At 38.8% G+C, this 20,207-nt stretch overlaps 1 protein-coding gene across 1 annotated transcript; it reads left to right on the forward strand.

The window, feature by feature from the left end:
• The first annotated feature begins 6,266 nt into the window (after positions 1–6,266).
• PSMB5 (proteasome 20S subunit beta 5) lies at positions 6,267–19,895 on the forward strand. The gene is made up of 3 exons (XM_053702303.1): positions 6,267–6,486; positions 10,649–10,955; positions 19,201–19,895. The coding sequence occupies exons 1-3, from the start codon at positions 6,307–6,309 to the stop codon at positions 19,485–19,487; spliced, it is 774 nt and encodes a 257-aa protein (XP_053558278.1). The 5' UTR covers positions 6,267–6,306; the 3' UTR covers positions 19,488–19,895.
• The last annotated feature ends 312 nt before the right edge of the window (positions 19,896–20,207 follow it).

A 20,207-nucleotide genomic window follows, 5' to 3' on the forward strand; every position in this document is an offset into this window, starting at 1 on the left:
TTGTAACTTAGGTTAGGATTTATTTTACAGGTAATTTTGTAATTATTTTAACTAGGTAACTATGAAATAGTTAATAACTATTTAATAGCTATTGTACCTAGTTAAAATAAATGCAAAGTTGCCTGTAAAATAAATATAAATCCTAAAATAGCTAAAATGTAACTATTAGTTATATTGTAGCTATATTAGGGTTTATTTTATAGGTAAGTATTTAGTTTTAAATAGGAATAATTTATTTAATTATAGGAATATTATTTCGTTTTATTTAAATTATATTTAACTTAGGGGGGTGTAAGGGTTAGGGTTAGACTTAGGTTTAGGGGTTAATCTTTAAACTTTATTATAGTAGCAGCGACGTTGGGGGCGGGAGATTAGGGGTTAATAATTGTAGGTAGGTGTCGGCGATGTTATGGAGGGCAGATTAGGGGTTAATAAAATGTATTAGAGTGTTTGCGAGGCGGGAGTGCGGCGGATTAGGGGTTAATACATTTATTATAGTGGCGGTGATGTCGGGTCGGCAGATTTGGGGTTAATAAGTGTAGTTAGGTGGCGGCGATGTTGGGGGGGCAGATTAGGGGTTAATAAATATAATGTAGGTGTCGGCGATGTTGGGGGCAGCAGATTAGGGGTTCATAGCTATAATGTAGGTGGCGGCGGTGTCCGGAGCGGCAGATTAGGGGTTAATAATATAATGCAGGGGTCGGCGATGTCGGGGGCAGCAGATTAGTGGTTAATAAGTGTAAGGTTAGGGGTGCTTAGACTCGGGGTTCATGTTAGGGTGTTAGGTGTAGACTTAGAAAGTGTTTCCCCATAGGAAACAATGGGGCTGCGTTAGGAGCTGAACGCTGCTTTTTTGCAGGTGTTAGTTTTTTTTTCAGCCAGCTCAGCCCCATTGTTTCCTATGGGGATATCGTGCACAAGCACGTTTTCCAGCTTACCGCTACCGTAAGCAACGCTGGTATTGAGGGTTGAAGTGGCGTCTTTACCGACAAAACTCTAAATCTAGCCGTATATTATTCATTAACTCCTTCCCCCTCAACACTTGAAACATTCATTGGCCCATCTCCTCTACAATTCCTAAGCTCACTCTCTTCTCGATGCACCACATCCTAAAGGCACTCTCAATATTGCAAATCTTATGTCACTATTTCTTGTTAATACTATCTGCTGGCAATATCTTTCCCAATCCTGGTCGCCCACAATTTCCTAATCTCACCAGCCCATGTATGCTGTTCTATAGATCATGAAACCAGAACTCTGGAAATCCAATTCCTTGTTTATCTAAAGTCAACACCTCCTTCACTTATGCATTCTGGATCTATTGCTCTGTTTGTAACAAGCTCACTTCTATCCATAAACTGTTCATCACCCATTCCCTCATCTTTCAAGCTCTCACAGAGCTTGTCACATGGAAATCTTCACTTTAGCCACACCCCTAGGCCTGGAAACAGACAAGGAGTGTGAGTAGGTATTTTACTTTCCTCTCGTTTCACCTTTCAACAACTACAACCCATATCTTCTGTGACATTTTCTTCTTTCAAAAGCCACATGATTTGCTTATTCTCTCCATTCTCTATTTGCATCATAGTTATATATTGCCCCGTGCCCCCCCCCCCAAAAAAAAATAAAGGTTATTTTTATACCTTTTTTTACACACACACACCCCAAAAAAGGTTATTTTTATACCTTTTTTTGCCAATTTTTTTTAAAAAGGGGGGGGAATATCTGTTTACACTATATATGCACATATGAAACCCCAAAGCTGTTCAATAAATAGATTAGCAGACTACATGCATTTATTGGTTCTTGTTTAATATTATAAATGTCATTATATAATAAACATCATTTCACAAAAAAAAATGTAATTGCCCAGCCCCAGTCCCTTAGTCTCAACATCATCAGGTAATGAGTCCTTATGTTCAAGATATTTAGTCTGTCAGTCACTCAAGTTCAATTCAGTAGTATAATAAAATACCTAACCTACCTGTAGTAGGCAGTTTGCTTAAAGTGAATGTAAATTTTGATGCAAAAGTGCCCGGTTTTTAAAAATTCAATTAAAAACAGGGGCACTTTAATTCATCAAAATTTACATTTCACTCGTGTTGTGAAAAAATACTCACCTTTTAATCTTGACAGCTTCTCCAGCTTCCTCCACCCATCGCAAAGCCTCTTCCTGGGTCTAAAATGAGGAATAAGGCTTCCTCCAATCACGGCATTGAATCAGACACTGATTCCCCCGAGGGGGGAGCCGTGATTGGAGGATGACCTATCCATCATTTCTGACATCAGAAATGGCTTGCGACGACTGGAGGAAGCTGGAGCTGCTGTCAAGTTTAAAAGGTTAGTATTTCTTCACAATGAGTGAAATGTACATTTTGATGAATTAAAGTGCCACTGTTTTTAATCAAATTTTTAAAAACTGGGCTCTTTAGCATCAAAATTTACATTCACTTTAACTGTACTTTACTTCTCAACTCTAAACTCCGGTCCGTCACTGACTGAGAGAGTGTCACACTAGTCTCTGAAAGTCTGACTCACTGCTTCACTGCTAGTCTGCTGCCACAGTCACTGTCTCCTCCTGCTTCTCCTCTCTGACGACCTTAGGATGAGGACAGAAGCCGCGGCGGTGTGCAGAACCATAGGGTCTGGGCCAGCGGAGATTTATTACAAGTCTATAGCATGTCATCACTCATCAGCAACAACACACTGACATTTGACTCTGCTCTGAGACTTAGTGTTACGCTGGCGTGCAGCCCTGTGGGAGTGCGGGAGGAAGCTGCTTAGCTATTAGCCGCCTGTATGGTGGCACGGCGGCTCAGCCAATCCATTCTGCAGCTGTCTGTTACTCACCATTCCGGGACACTACATTGTCCCGTAATGAAGGTCCCGGGACCTGGGACAGACCTACAAAATGCGGGACTGTCCCGGGCAATCCGGGACACGTGGTCACCCTACTCCCAAACTCAATTTTCTTGATCATTTTGCTGCCTCCTGGCTACCTTTATTTCCTCTCCTCAGACATCCTTGTCCTCATTCTTGGTGATTGTATTACAGGAGCAGAGACTTGTATTTTGCTCAATCTTTCTTTACTACTCTATGCAGCTTTTTACTGTAAATTACACAAACAGCCCAGAACAAAAAACACAGAAGAAAAAACAACACAATGTAAGTGACCAATGAAAGGGCACTAATAATTGTTGCTGAGGTAAGTAACCAATAGGAATGTCCATAATGCATAATGCAACTCTGTCCTCTCTGGTCTCCCCACCTACCACCTAGCTCCTTTACAATCCATAATGAATGCCTCTGCCAGGCTCATCTTCCTTACACGTCGCTCTTCATCTGCTGCACCTCACTGCCAATCTCTTCACTGGCTTCCTCTTGCCTCTAGGATGAAACACAAAATTCTCATTCTGACATACAAAGCCCTCAACTGCACTGCTCCCCCCTATATCTCAGACCTTGTCTCCAGATACTCTCCCTCCCGTCCCCTTCGATCTGCTCACGACCTCCTACTCTCCTCCTCTCTTGTCACCTCATCACACTCCCGTTTACAGGACTTCTCCAGACTGGCTCCCATCTTGTGGAACTCTCTGCCTCGCTCCACAAGACTCTATTCTAGTTTTAAAAGCTTCAAGTGCTCCCTAAAGACTCTACTGTTCAGGGATGCATACAACCTACGCTAACCTTTCTTTATACCAGTTCCTCTCCTCCATTGCTATCCCCCGAACCCCCTTAGCATGTAAGCCTAAGAGTCTCTCTCTCTCTCTCTCTCTCTCTCTCTCTCTCTCTTATATAGGATATCTCAAATATGGGATTACATGTATTTAAAAGAAAATGTAAAGATAGATTGAGTAGGATGTCCAAATTGCAGATAAACATCCTCAAGAGCCTATGAATTAAAGAACTATTGTTTAACCTCAATTAACCTTTACACAGTTATCCTTCCACATGGTAATATAGAGCATGGGCCAAATCAGCATAGTAATGTCATATGCATGACTGTAAGCAAGATCCAGTCACCACTGTACACTAGAGAACTCAAGGCTTCACACTCTTGCAGTAGCCTTTAAGGGAGATTCTCACTTTCCCAGTGTATCTCAGCAGGAACATTAGGATATCCCCTCAGTGCTGTCATTCACAACCAGAACTAGGCAGGATGGTTCAGGGACAACGTATCTGGAATATGTTGAATGAGAAAAGACATGTTTGCTGCAAGACAGACCCTTTCCAATTCCTCATCCAGCAATCTAAAGAATATGGTTTGACAGAAACCAGAAACGCGTTTATATGTAGCAGGAGAGTTGGGATCCTTCAGGTCCATGAGCAGTTTATAGATATTTGGGGATTATCGCTGATAAACTGCTTCTGTACAGGTGGCCATATTTGAAAGCCTCAAACCACACAGTCTGCTTTAATGTGTGGAGCTGATTTGGGGAGTATAACAAGGGAGATGGCACTGCTTTGACAAGCTGGCAGACGCAGCTGTTCATTTAAATAGATATATACTGTATCTACAAAGTTTGAAGAAAATAAATACCTAAGCTACAAGTATTTTAATACAAATACCAGAGAAAAAGAATATGTCCCCAGAAGCTCTTGCATTCATATAAGATAGCAACTGCCTGGAAATTAAACATAAATTGATTGGATAGAGCATGACATTTTAAACAACTTTCCAATTTACTTGTATTAACAATTTTGCTAAGTTCTCTTGGCATCCTTTGTTAAGAGTAAAGGCTGTGACACACTGCAAGCAGAGCGGTGCGCAGCGTGTAGATGCAGCTGTGCACGCTCAGTGTGTCCTGCCTTTTCATCTCTGAGCACTCTGCTGCATCAGGTTGCGTAGCTGAGCGTTCAGAGATGAAATAATTGAACTTTAGAAGCGATGCGACGCGGTGCGAAGCAGCTGCATCGCCTCGCGCCGCATCACCTGCAGTGTGTCACAGCCTTAATTCTAGGTGAGGTCAGGAGCGTGCGCGTGTCTTTAGCCACCTGGCAGCAGTGTTTAGATTATTGTTTATAGCAATGTTATACATAGTTGCAAACACTGCTGCCATAGACTGCTATAGACATGTGCATGCTCCTAAGCTCCTACCAGCCTAAGTGTAGTATTCAACAAAGAATATTAAGAGAACAAAGCACATATGATAATAGAAGTAAATTGGAAAGTTGTTTAAAATTGCATAATCTATCTGAATCATGAAAGTTTAATTTTGACTTTACTGTCCCTTCAACTTTACAGTGGCATTATTTTTCATACTCTTCCCATTCTAAAACCTCAAGAACAACATTCCAATCCATTAGAAAACTGCTTCTGAATGTATTTAGGGTAACCACCCTCCCGGTATTTTACCCACATGCCTGATATTTTGAAGGGTCAGGTCAAAGTTGTAAATAATATTTAAATTAGAAATAAAGATTGCTATTGTGGTGAAAGTTCATCTAAGTGTGTTAGTTTTCTCATTTGTTTTCTAAAAAAATAACATATTCTTCTTGAAAACACTTATTTACTGATTTTGGCTTCCATTCCGGTCCTTGTAATTAAAAGATTTTTCTGGAGTGTTCCAATAAATTAACTTTTAAATTTCAGAACTGGAAACTGAATATTCAGGATTTAGCTTACAGGAAAATTTGAACAACATAAAGAATTAAACTATATTGCAAAGTTGTTTTACATACAATTACCACACACTAGTAATACATTATCACCTATAGGTAGCACTAAGATCATGTGCACTTTATTATTAATAATAGCTTTCAACTAAGTTGTTTTTCAAAACCAAGTACGTTGCAAAAATGATTGTATTGTAAATTTTTGCAAAAATTACGTTATTTGAAATGCACTACTGTGTTCTTCCATGCCCCTTTAGAGCTGTTTAAACCATATAGAAACTGTTAGAAAAGGTATGCATAACTCATACTGCTGTAGATGTTTAATGTGTATTGGCTGATGAGGAAAACTTCAACAGCTGAATCTATGGGCAGTAACAACCCTGAATAGGCATCATAACTAAATTGTTAAACATGAACGTAAATGCTTTACTCTTTGCCAAAACAACATTTTTATATAACAAAGAAAAATGTTTAGACTCCTGGATTTAATCGGACTACAGCAACTACAGAGCTCTAAGGTATTTAAAGATGCCCTTGTTAAAAATGAGCGCTGATCACTATAGTGTCTACTCACGCCCTTCTCCAATATGGATGCGCTGTAACGCAGCTTTGTCATTCCTCTGACGTAATTTGACGGCGACTTACTGTATAGCAGGCGCATGCGTTGTAATTTGACTGCTAGAGAATACTATGGCGCTCGCTAGTGTTTTAGGTTCTGAGGCTCTTCAATGGAGTTGTCAGCGGGACTTCATGAGTCAATCCAAACTGGACAACGATGGGATGAGCTTTCAGATGTTACCAGGGGCTTCACATGGCGTTGAGGAGCCCGGTATCGAGTTCCTGCACGGGACTACCACGCTGGCCTTTAAGGTTCCATACAATGACTGAATGCAATTCCTGCTTGTAGATAGGCTTGTCCATGGCTGTATGACTGCATGCTTAAAACGTCTTGCTATCCATATATCACTGGCCTCTAAAATCGTAGCTCCTCAATATGTACGTGTTACGGGATGTACTTAAAGGAATAGCAAAGGTGAATGACAAAATGGAATGCTCATAGACTTTAAAGGGACACTGAACCCAGATTTTTTTCTTCCATGATTCAGACAGAGCATGCAATTTTAAGCAACTTTCTAATTAACTCCTATTATTATTTTTTAATTTGTTCTCTTGCTATCTTTATTTAAAAAGTAGAAATGTGATGCATAGGAGCCGGCCCATTTTTGGTTGAGAACCTGGATTATGCTTGGTTATTGGTGGGTAAATGTAAGCCTCCAATAAGCAAGCGCTATCCATGGTGCTGAACCTAAAATGGTCTGGCTACTAAGATTTACATTCCTGCTTTTAAAATAAAGATAGTAAGAGAAGGAAGAAAAATTGATAATAGGAGTAAATTAGAAAGTTGCTTTAAATTGCATTCTCTATCTGAATCATTAAATAAAAAATTTGGGTTCAGTGTCCCCCCCCCCCCCCCTTGAGTGCTAACGACGGCTCTGAGCCGTTGCAAATTGTCTGTCAGGTGCTAATGACAACTCAGAGCCGTCGCTAGCACTCTCCCACCTTGAGGGAGATCTGGGGGCTCCCATTTGCTTCTACCCCTACTGCATAGTGACAGGCATCGCCGGGGCTTTACGGTTTGCACGGTGACGTCACACAAACTGAAGTATAGGGAAAGGGGGCATGCTGCCTAGAAGCCTGTATCTCAGGCATCTAAGCAGCTACAGACTCCCAAGACACACCATTAGAAAGGTAATCACCTAACCTTTCCAATGGTGTAAGTCTTGGGGATCTGTAAAAAAAAAAAAGTTAAAAAATGTTTTAGGTAAAAACATAAAATTAAAAAAAATTCAGTTTAGCACTCAAAGGGTTAATGGGATGAAAAGTGATATAGCAACAAAACTATGAGACATATCTAATAGATATTTAATTTACCAGATATGTTCCCCATGTAGAATAACATTCTGAAAGTGAGTGTCAGATTATAGCTGCTTTCAATTAAATGACAAATTTGAATGCTCATAAATATTTATTAGATATGTCTGTTTTGTTGCTATAGCACTTTTAAATGTAATCCCATTAAAGTCTATGGGCATTCCATTTTGTCAGTCAGCCTTGTCATTCCATAGAAAGCAGCTATAATCTGATGTAATCTCACTTCCAGAATATGGAATGTATTTGGTAATTATCTATTAGATGTCTCATAGTTTTGTTGCTACAGCCATTTTAAATTTACATCCCATTAAAGTCTATGGGCATTCTATTTGTCATTCACCCTCGTCATTCCTTTTAGTACATCCCGTGTTAACAGCATATTGTCCTTACAAGTACTGTATTATATAGATACTTGTGTAGATATATATACATTATTATACTACAAGGATGTTTCAAACTGTAGTTTATTTTTGTTTGTGAAATAGTCTGGCTGTTTTAAAAAAAAAAAAAATTGCATATGATTCCTTGCTTAAAGGGATACTAAACCCATTTTTTTATGATTCAGATAGAGCATACAATTTAAGCAACTTTCTAATTCACTCCTATTATCATTTTTTTTCTTTGTTCTCTTGCTATCTTTAAAAATGTAAGCTTAGGTGCTGGTGTTCTATCAGATCAGCAAATGGAAGTGACGTTGTGTCAGCTGTCTGACCGCAAAAACACACCGTGCATGCGCTCCTCCACCTCATCGCATTCCAATCCCAGCACATCACAAATAACTACCTGCCCATCAGATTCTTGGACACTTTTAAAGCGAGTGCGCGCACAGAGATGTAGTTTCTATATGTAAGGCATGATGGGTAATGTAGTTTAATTTCGAAGAACTATGCTACCTTTATTTATATTGCTGTAATATACAGTTATATCAAGTCACATTAAAATTATTTTTGATAAATTAATAAACTAAACCTTAACCCCTTGGTGACCACAGTACTTTTCAATTTTCTTACCGTTAAGGACCAGGGCTATTTTTACATTTCTGCAGTGTTTTCTTCTTACTCATTTACTGTACTGTTTTTCTCGCCATTTAATGGACTTTCTAAAGATACAATTATTTTCATCATATCTTATAATTTACTATAAAAAAAAATATATAAAATGTTGAAAAAATTGAAAAAAAAAAAACCTTTTCTAACTTCGACCTCCAAAAACTGTTACACATCTACAACCACCAAAAAAACACCTATGCTTAAATAGTTAATTTTGTCCTGAGTTTAGAAATGTTTACATGTTCTTTGCTTTTTTTGCAAGTTATAGGGCAATAAGTACAAGTAGCACTTTGCTATTTCCAAACCATTTCCCCCCCCCTCAAAATTAGCGATAGTTACATTGTAACACGGATATCTGTCAGGAATCCCTGAATATTCCTTGGCATGTATATAATTTTTTATTTTTTTATTTTTTTTTATATTGATCTAGGCCCATGTTGGTATATTTCACTGCCAAATGCGATCAAATAAAAAAAATTGTTTAACTTTTTTACTAAATTTAGGTTTCTCACTGAAATTATTTACAAACAGCTTGTGCAATTATGGCACAAATGGTTGTAAATGGGATCCCCTTTGTTCAGAAATAGACATTTATGGCTTTAGCATTACGTTTTGGTAGAAGGCTGCTAAATGCCGCTGCACACCACACTTTTATTATGTCCAGCAGTGAAGGGGTTAATTAGCTTGTAGGGTTAATTTTAGCTTTAGTGTAGAGATCAGCCTCCCACCTGACACATCCGACCCCCTCAAACAAACAGCTCTCCTCCCTCCCCCACCTCAAAATTGTCACTGCCATCTTAAGTACTGGCAGAAATATATACTGCAGTGTTGGATCTCCCTCTACCTATTTACTGCCATCTTGGGTACTGGCAGTGTGCTAAATTTTAGGCTTTTTCTGCCATAAAAGACATTTTTTTTTCTGTAGTGTAGCTGCCACCCCCCCCTCAATACCCTCCCCCTCCCAGATCCCTTTCCCAACAGTTAATTTCCCCCCTCCCTCTCACTCCTTGCCTCTCACTCCTTCCCTCTCCCTCCTGCCTATATATCTGTGTAGCATGCGTGCGTACGCCCCCCCCCCCCCCCACGAGCGCTCCTGACATCTGCTGCACACAAACAGGAAATGCTCCAGCGATGGGCATCCCACCCACCCACGAATGATCGGCACCATCGCTGGCCGATGCAGAGAGGGCCACAGAGTGGCCTAAAAAGGGTATTGCACAATGCCTCCATATTGAGGCATCGCTGCAATACCCTGAAAGCAAAAGTACGAAGAAATTTGATAATAGGAGTAGATTAGAAAGTTGTTAATTTACCTGCTCTCATCCAAGGTACTCCAGAAAACCTGGACTGTTGGGGAGGCCTGATGACAGGTTTGAAAACCAGTGCTCTATCTGAATCATGAAAGAAAAAAATTTGTTTAGTACCTAATTGTTTGACTTAAAATGTACACAAATGCATTTCTATTTTGAAAAGAAGCATTTTTGCAGTATACTTGCATTAGCAAAAATGCCTCTGGTAAAAGCTATGACTATTTTAGCAGAATACGCGAATAGAGATGTGCATTCAGAGGTTTTGTGAACCTCCGAATTGCGGAAGAAGGCGGTCCTTTGAGCCACTCAGCTATTTTCGTTACCAAATTCATTCTTGTGCAACGAAAACACGCTAAATTGTTAGCGTGTTGCTTTTGCATTAGAATAACTGCTGCAATGTTTAAACGGAGTGATAGCAAAAAGGCTAAAAAAAGTACTTTGGGCAAATTTTTCTCTGAAATTCCCAGAAACAAAAGGGTTAAAATTGCATGCTATGTATGAACAACTAATTTTGATTTCTATGTCTTTAAAATTGAACTGTAATAGTACACAATTCAGTTTTGACTATTATGTCACTTTAATTGTGTGCATCATTGTCAACTGGATAGCTTTGTAATTTTAACTTGGGCCTTATCAGTAAAGTGCAGTTACTGACCTTTTAATGAAAGGATAAAATATGCTCTCAAGACCCAAAGATATGGTACTTATTTTCTAATCAAATTGTCCTCTATTCTTTTTCAGTTCCGTCATGGTGTTATTGTGGCTGTAGATTCTCGCGCAACAGCAGGCTCATATATTGCTTCCCAAACTGTAAAAAAGGTGATAGAGATTAATCCCTACTTACTGGGCACTATGGCTGGTGGAGCAGCTGATTGTAGCTTCTGGGAACGTCTTCTTGCCAGGCAGTGTCGCATATATGAGTTGCGTAACAAGGAACGCATCTCTGTGGCAGCAGCTTCCAAACTGTTGGCGAACATGGTCTATCAGTACAAGGGGATGGGTCTTTCTATGGGAACCATGATCTGTGGCTGGGACAAGAGGGGGCCTGGTAAGTACTTCATATGAATTAATTATTAACAATCATTGATCCCTTTTCTTTAAAGGGACATTAAACACTAAATCATTGCTTGAATGATGTATTCAGAGCAAAGATTAGCCTGAGAATAATTTGTACGAATATTTTTTAAAATTATATTAGTTGTTTAACTTTACCATTATTTTTTCAATATTTAAAGGGATACTGAACCCAAATTTTCTCTTTTATGATTCAGATAGAGCATGCAATTTAAGCAGCTTTCTAATTTACTCCTATTATCAATTTGTCTTCGTTCTCTTGGTATCTTTATTTGAAAAAGCATGAATGTAAGCTTACGAGCTGGCCCATTTTTGGTTCATGGCTAAATGTTGCCAATAATCAGGAAGCGCTATCCAGGGCCTGAACCAAAAATGGGCCAGCTCCTATACTTACATTCCTGCTTTTTCAAATAAAGATACCAAGAGAACGAAGAAAATGTGATAATAGGAGTAAATTAGAAAATAGCTTAAAATTACATGCTTTATCTGAAACATGAAATAAACAAAATGGGTTCAGTATCCCTTTAATGTCCTTAACGACCAAGGACATGTCAGGTACGTCCTCATTTTGGTGTCAGTTATTGACCAAGGACGTGCCTGATACATCCTCTGGAGTTTGAAGCGCTGGAAGCGATCGTGATCACTTTCAGGGTATTGCAGTGATGCCTCGATATTGAGGCATCACTGCAATACCCTTTTTTTACCCATCGATGCAGAGGGGGCCACTCTGTGGCCCTCTGCATCGGCCATTGATGGTGCCGATCGTTGGTGGGGGGAGTAGCAGCAGGGAGGAGGGTGGGCGGCCCATCGGTGGTGTATTTCCTTTTCCTGTCAGCTCCGAGTGAGCGTGGGGGGGGCAGGAGCGCGCGCGGCAGTGTGTGCGCGTGCACGCCACATTTCCATTAAATTTAATTGAGTGCATGAGGAGGAGGGAGGGGGGAATCCAATGTTGGGCAAGGGATCTGGGAGGGGGGGTAGGTTATTGAGGGGGAGCGGCTACACTACAGAAAATTGGGGAATTTATTTATTTTAAAAAAGGCATATTTTTTAAACAAACTGGGTACTAGCCGACAGCTGACAGTACTCAATATGGCGGCAACTAGGTAGGGGGGGAGGGTTAGAGAGCTGTTTGGGGGGGGGGGGATCAGGGAGGCTTTTTATTTTAATACTGGCAGACTTTCTGCCAGTACTTAATGGGACACTGAACCCAAATTTGTTTCTTCCATGATTCAGATAGAGCATGTAATTTTAAGCAACTTTCTAATTTACTCCTATTATCTATTTTTCTTCGTTCTCTTGCTATCTTTATTTTAAAAAGGCATCTAAGCTAAGGAGGCAGATATTTTTTTGGTTTAGGACCCTGGACAGCACGTGTTTATTGGTGGGTGAATTTATCCACCAATCAGCAAGAACAACCCTGGTTGTTCACCAAAAATGGGCCGGATTCTAAACTTACATTCTTCCTTTTCAAATAAAGATACCAAGAGAATGCAGGAAATTTGATAATGGGAGTAAATTAGAAAGTTGCTTAACCCCTTAAGGACAAGGCGTTTTTTCAATTTCTTACCCTTAAGGACTAGGGCTATTTTTACATTTCTGCTGTGTTTGAGTAAGAGGAAAATTACAGCTAAACACATTTACTGTACCCACTAATATTATATACCGTTTTTCTCGCCAATAAATGTACTATCTGTTACACGCCTACAACCACCAAAAAATAACAATGCTAAATAGTTTCTAAATTTTGTCCTGAGTTTAGAAATACCCAATGTTTACATGTTCTTTGCTTTTTTTGAAAGTTATAGGGCAATAAATACAAGTAGCACTTTGCTATTTCCAAACCATTTTTTTGGTCAAAATTGGCGATAGTTACGTTGTAACACTGATATCTGTCAGGAATCCCTGAATATCCCTTTTACATGTATATATTTTATTTTTTTAGTAGACAACCCAAAGTATTGATCTAGTCCCATTTTGGTATATTTCATGCCACCATTTCACCGCCAAATGCGATCAAATAAAAAAAAATCGCAAACTTTTTCACAAACTTTAGGTTTCTCACTCAAATTATTTACAAACAGCTTTTGCAATTATGGCACAGATGGTTGTAAATGCTTCTCTGGGAGTCCCTTTCTTCAGAAATAGCAGACATATATGGCTTTGGCATTGCTTTTTGGTAATTAGGCCACTAAATGCAGCTGCGCACCACACTTGTATTATACCCAGCAGTGACCGGGTTAATTAGGGAGCTTGTAGGGTTAATTTTAGCTTTAGTTTAGAGATCAGCCTCCCACCTGACACATCCCACCCCTTGATCCCTCCCTGACCACTCTCAAACAGCTCCCTTCCCTCCCCACTTTTTTTTAAATTTATTTTAAATTTACATTTTCTGCAGTGTAGGATTCCCCCCCCCCCCAAGAGCTTTCTAACACTCCTCCCACTAAATTATTGCCACCATTTTGGGTACTGGCAGCTGTCTGCCAGTACCCACTTTGCAATCAAATTTGGGTTTTTAAATAAGACCCCACTTTTTCTGTAGTGAAGCTGCCCCCCTCAATACCCACTCCCTCCCGCTCCCAGATCACTTTCCAAATATTATTCCAACAACCATCTCCCACCACCCTCTTCCAGATCGCAGGCGCGCGTTCAGGCCCAAGCCTCCCACCCCCCCCCGCTTTCCGCGCGCACCAGGGAGTGATTTCCCACTGCTGGCTGGAAACTCGCCAACGATAGGCCGCCCACCCGCCTCCCTGAAATGGCTTCCTCCCACCAACGATCGGCACCATCGCTAACCGATGCAGAGAGGGCCACAGAGTGTGCGCCAAAATAGGTATTGCAGTGATGCCTCAATATCGAGGCATCACGGCAATACCTTTAAAAGCAGCTGGAAGCAATTGGGATCGCTTCCAGCAGCTTTAACCCCTTATGACGTACAGGGTACATCGGTTTTCAATGGCCAGTTTGGGTATGATGTATCCTGTACGACGTGTGTCGCTAAGGGGTTAAAATTGCATGCTCTATCTGAATTGCGAAAGAAAAAAATTGGGTTTAGTGTCCCTTTAAGATGGCTGTGACAATTGTGAGGGAGGGTAGAGAGCTTTTTGGGAGGGATCAGGGGGTGGGATGTGTCAGGTGGGAGGCTGATCTTTACACTAAAGCTAAAATGAACCCTACAAGCTACCTAATAAACTCTTTAACTAGATTGTAAGTTCCCACGGGAATAGGGCCCTCAATCCCTCCTGTATGTGTTTGTAAATTTTGTCCTGCATCTTACAAGTCTTGTATTGTTTTATCTAAATGAATTGTATCCATGGACAGCGCTGCGGAATATGTTGGTGCTTAATAAATAAAGTATAATAATAACTGCTGGGCATAATACAAGTGTGGTGCTCAGCGTCCTTCTAATTACCAAAAAGCAATGCCAAAGCCATATATGGTAACTTCTGCTGAGGGCAATTAGAAATGGTTGTAAATGCCTTGCACAACCGATGACTGTGTGGAATATAGCTTTGTCTGCACCTCCATACTTAACATGAACTGGAAAGCCCACACTATTCAGAATTAAATTACAGGAAAGGAGAACAGAATAAATAATGAACGTATATTGCAAAGTTGTTTTACTACTTGTAATTAAAGGGACACTAAACCCATTTTTTTTCTTTCATGATTCAGATAGAGCATGAATTTTTAAGCAACTTTCTTATTTACTCCTATTATCAATTTTTCTTCGTTCTCTTATCTTTATTTTAAAAGCAGGAATGTAAATCTTAGCAGCCAGCCCATTTTAGGTTCAGCACCATGGATAGCACTTGCTTATTGGAGGCTTGCATTTACCCACCAATAAGCAAGCATAACCCAGGTTCTCAACCAAAAATGGTCCGGCTCCTATGCATCACATTCCTGCCTTTTAAATAAAGATAGCAAGAGAACAAAGAAAAATTGGTAATAGGAGTAAATTAGAAAGTTTGCTTAAAATTGCATGCTCCTATCTGAATCGCGAAAGAAAAAATTTGGGTTCAGTGTCCCATTAATGACTTCGTATACTGGCCAAGGTCGCCATCATTGTGTAAACTTCAATGTGTTATGAAGTATCTCTGAATTGTTCCATGATTACAACTATTACCTTATGATAAAGGGATATGATTATAGCAGTCAAATCTTTGGATGCTGGATTGAAGGCTGATGGCAGAATGGCTGCTGAACCTGGCTGTACCCTAAAAGCAGATGCTACATGGCCTTCCTTATTAGCCTTACATTGTTAAAGGGATACTGAACCCAAATTTTTATTTCATGATTCAGATAGAGTATGCAATTTTAAGCAACTTTCTAATTTACTCCTATTATCAATTTTTCTTCATTCTCTTGCTATCTTTATTTGAAAAAGAAGACATCTAAGCTAAGGAGCCAGCACATTTTTGGTTCAGTACCATGGACAGCACTTTTTTATTCGTGCTGTCCAATCCGCAAGGACAACCCAGGTTGTTCACCAAAAATGGGCCGGCATCTAAACTTACATTCTTGCTTTTCAAATAAACATAGCAAGAGAATGAAGAAAATTTGATAATAGGAGTTAATTAGAGCATTAAATTTTAAGCAACTTTCTATCTGAATCACAAAAGAAAAAATTTGGGTTCAGTGTCCCTTTTAAGGTGATCAGTGTTTAGATCATTTTTATTTTAGACAACTTATCATTTCTGATTCTAAATATTTTGTGGGTGTGTGATCCAAAATATCTATGAACTCCGAGGGCACTTCATGCAATAAAACAAGGCATTTTAAAATTAAACCTACTTTCTGTCTCATGGCAAGCCATTTCAGAAGCTTTTATATAAGGAAAGGATGTTTCTTTGTATGGAGCAAAGTGAACATAGGAAATAACTCTATCTAGGCTCTATTATGTCTAATAGGATTTAGTCACCAAAGACGCACAAGTCAGGATGGATTAAGGTTAATAAGGAGGCCTTTTGGTAAAGTCCTTGAAGGAAATACAGGGAGGCAGTAGTTTATTCTAGAAAATGTATCTGATGTTATGATTTTGAGGTTGAGAAATAGAATGTCGTTATACAAGCAGACTGGTTAATTTTTAATTATGATGTTTAGTTGTCTTCTGTTTTTGCTTTCTCAGAGAAGCTAGTAACTGCTAACAAATGCTTTGTGTAGTAGCCTTTCAAGTCTGTATTCAGTCCTCAATCAAGAACTTGGGATGTTAGTAAAGAGATGGTTTTTAAAATACACAATTTCCAAATCCTTCACTGATGCAATACTAGCTTCTAACTCAATAGCTATTTCCACATAATTATCTGGTCTGAATGGTCCCATGGAAACAAGTAAAACTATCAAATCAAGAAGCAGCTTACTTTGCTACTGAACAGAAAATATAGCTTTGATTTCCGTCACTAGTTGGTAGGTGCAAAATATTATTACAGTCCTTGTCCAGAGGCTCTCAAGACACTGCGCTGTATTTGAGATTTGGCTGGTAAAGCAGGGGCTGTAAATTTATAGGTGTCTAAAGGGGTAGAAGAAATTGTCAGATATATTATCAGAGATTTTTATAGAACCAGGAGGCCCTGCTAAAAGTGAGGAATTACTGCAGTCACTTCGAAGTTTGTAGAAAGTCGGACCACTTATAGTCATTTTTCAGAATCAAAGCATATCCTTCACAGGTGGAATAAATGCATACGGTTGATTTCTACACCCCTGTGTTGTTGCATCTTGTCTGTAATTATTTCTGCAGTTCAGAAAGCAGGCCAGCGTTTTTTCATTATGGAAATTGTTTGTATGATCGCTAGTCATAAGACCTGCATATGACCATCTTTAGGATACAACATCTACACCATTTTATTTAAAATATATATATTCTCCTCCTTTAATGAGTCTACTTGATTATTATTTTTTTTATTTTATTGTTTAAACCAATAGATTACGCCTTTATTGCCCATTCCCCAGGTTTGCATAACAAACATTGTTGTATTAAAATACTTTATAATCTCCTGCAGGCCGCCCCTTATCTCAGTGCTTTAAAAAAAAAAAAAAAAAAGATTTACAATCTTTCAATACAGCCAGAAAGTACTAGTTCATGTGTGCCAAACAAATATTTTTGCTCACTCTTGTAGAGAATGATAATGGTTTCCTAAGAACCAGCGCTATTTATATATTTTAAAAAGCTGGGGAGAAAACACTGAGATAAAGGGCAGTCTGCAGGACTTAGATACAAATTGTTATATTAATATACCTTTTACCTCTTTTCAAACAATAACAATTTTCAAGAAGACTGTCCATTTAATTATTTTTTATTAAAGATTTTGGTAAATAAAGTACAATCAGTATTCCTGTATAAATAATATACAAACTATTGTAACTTAGATAACTGTGGTGCATCTAATATCGGAATAGGTATGATCCATACATAAATATTATAAAATCCTAGTTGACCACATTATTCCTGACATGTTACAAAACTAGAACTAGACTATCAGAGAAGACCATATAGTAGTAAGAGGAAAAAAATATTTACCACAAAGGTATGCACTCTACCTTTCCCTCCAATTTGTGCAGCAAGTGAGGTCCGGTCTCTCCCATCCTCTTAATTATTTTAAATCGAGGTTCTTCAAAACTTAGTTTGTAACCCATTACTGGGTCATGACTTGTGTGTGTTGTAGAGTGTGGCGTGGTATTTGTTGTATATACTTTCAAGTTTGATTACCAAAAGGAATAAAGTACCCACACATTTTAGTCACTTTGCCAAAGGTTGCAGCTATCTTGTTGTATATTACTTCAGAAATTTTCAGGCTAAGCATAAAAATAGGGTTGCAAAGGTATGTGGTATCATGGCACTAGGTCTTGGCAACAAAAGTTTGAAGAACACCATAGATAAAATCTAAAAATTGCATTTTTTGCACCACTCTATGAGGTTGCAAAGCATTCTGTGAAAGTCATTACCCTGACCTTTCTACATGCTGCACAGGGTTTGCTTGCGTATGCAGAAGCTCATTTATATCTGTCTCTAATTGGCCACAGCAAATGAGACTATATAGTAGCCTTATATTTGTAAAATGGTACAAATGTTGCTACCATATAACTAGTTTTAAAACTTATTTTGCATGTAGAGCTTTTGCAATGCATTTATTAATTTCTGGTGCTTATATAGAAAAAATGAAAGGGTCTGTATTCAAGCAATTCTATTGTGCATATGAAAAATGTTACATAAAACCATTAAAGGGACATTAAATAGTTGGGTACAGCTACAGTACCACTCATTATGCTATTGCTTTTACTCCTGTGCTAAGTGAGATAGATATCTTCTTTTTTTTTTCGGTGGGGTGGGTTAAGCTTTGGACATTGTATACGTTCTGCTAATGCTCACTGGCTAATTTGAAATGAATTAAATGGGACATTAAACTGCTGGGCACAACTACAGTAGCATAGTAACCACTCACCATGCTGTTGATATTTTTCCTGTGCCTGCAGCTCCCTTTTAAGTCATTCTTTTATTTTTAACTCATTACAGAAGTCAATTGGTAAAGCTCTGTATCTTTATACTGGGCGCCGCCATCTTGTAACTTGCGTATTGTTGCATCCTGTGATAGCTTTCACAGATCTGTGATGTTACCGGCTTTTTGACAGCTGTTCCTTTTTGGATTTCAGTTTAGCTCGCATAATAGTGGTAGCATTGCATTTGTGCAGTTTTGTTTTTTTGCTTAGTTTTAAAGCTATGTAACAAATCTAAAAATGAATGTGCACTGCTTCTGTCAGAGAATTTTAGGCACTGCCCAGTGTAAAGATAAAAAGCTTCACTGATATTTGTAACAGGTTAAAATAGATTTATAAGAGAGCTGCAGGCACAAAAGAAAAGGCAATATCATGGTAAGTAGTAACCATGCTATTGTAGCTGTACTCAGCAGGTTAATGTCCCTTTAATTCAAATTGAAACAATACTGCAGTATCGAGATTTGTTTGTTAGCCAGGGAGCATAAAAGCTTTTATTTATTTTTTATATAAAAAAAAAAAAAAACTATAAAAAAAAAAAACTATAAATTAGATGGGGGGGGATATACTATATTATCTCTCACTTCTGTGTTGGGATTTTACAAGGTTGCATAGTTTTTAGTTTAGAGAGGAGCTAGCCATTACTAGACCATAGTCTAGGGAGGGATAAGTCACTGATGGCTTCTGGCTGGTCATATTTGACAAGTTTTTGTTTACCCTTTTCTCTTTGACAGGTCTCTATTACGTGGACAGTGAGGGAAATCGTGTGTCAGGCTCTGTGTTCTCAGTCGGCTCGGGTTCCATGTATGCCTATGGAGTCCTGGACAGAGGATATGACTATGACCTTGGTGTAGAAGAGGCACAAGAGCTGGCTAGGCGCTCCATCTACCAAGCCACATACCGCGATGCCTACTCTGGAGGAGTAGTGAACCTTTACCATGTGCAAGAGGATGGCTGGGTGCGAGTGTCACAGGATGATGTGGCAGATTTACACCAGAAGTACCAGGAACAGAAAGACTGAGAGAAGAAAATAATGTACTCCTGGGTATAGGGGTTGTGCACCAAAAGGGCAGAAACAGAGGAGGCAAATGAGTTATGTTAGGGTGGGTTACTAAGGGCTTTTGGTGTACTCAGAAATGTTATGGAAGCTGTGTACCTAATGCAAGCTTCCTGTTAAGTAACCTGTAGAACAAGTTACATCCATATTTGTAAGAGATTGCTTAATCAACCAATTGTTTATTGTAACAAATATTTTTATTTGTGCAATAAACCTTGCTGGTCACATCTGTAAGCTGTCAGATCATTTTTGTAATTTTATGAGAGCAGTAACCTGTTTTTGTATCAATCATTCTACTTTTAAAGAGATAAAACAGTCTGTTTCATTGTTTATAATAAAAAGCACTAAGCAGTTGGTTACGCTGAATATAAAGGATTTTACTTTTAATTTCTTTGATCTCTACAGAAAGGCAAAGGAGTAGCATTTACTTTGAAGTGGTTGTTAGGAGACACCTGCGGTAGCTCCAGTCCGTTTCTTACCCATGCTCAGTAAAGGACTTATGTTGCCAAAATCATGTGACATTAGAAATTAAGTTTTAAATGGTGAATCTCACTAAAGCCAAGATAGAGCACACAATTTTAAATAACTTTTACAATTCACAAACATCTAAATATTTACAATCTTATATAAAACTTTGTTTAGGATGCTAACAAATATTTACAGTTGGGGGTATCTATGTCCTTA

Source organism: Bombina bombina, chromosome 2 (genome assembly GCF_027579735.1).
Source record: "Bombina bombina isolate aBomBom1 chromosome 2, aBomBom1.pri, whole genome shotgun sequence".
In the NCBI taxonomy this organism is placed as follows: domain Eukaryota; kingdom Metazoa; phylum Chordata; class Amphibia; order Anura; family Bombinatoridae; genus Bombina; species Bombina bombina.

What these genes read in the sequence shown, in the direction of transcription:
- PSMB5 (XM_053702303.1), top strand. Translation starts at nt 6,307, where the DNA reads ATGGCGCTCGCTAGTGTTTTAGGTTCTGAGGCTCTTCAATGGAGTTGT. An exon ending in CTACCACGCTGGCCTTTAAG is followed by an intron (nt 6,487 to 10,648) that starts GTTCCATACAAT and finishes ATTCTTTTTCAG; the next exon opens with TTCCGTCATGGTGTTATTGT. An exon ending in CTGGGACAAGAGGGGGCCTG is followed by an intron (nt 10,956 to 19,200) that starts GTAAGTACTTCA and finishes TCTCTTTGACAG; the next exon opens with GTCTCTATTACGTGGACAGT.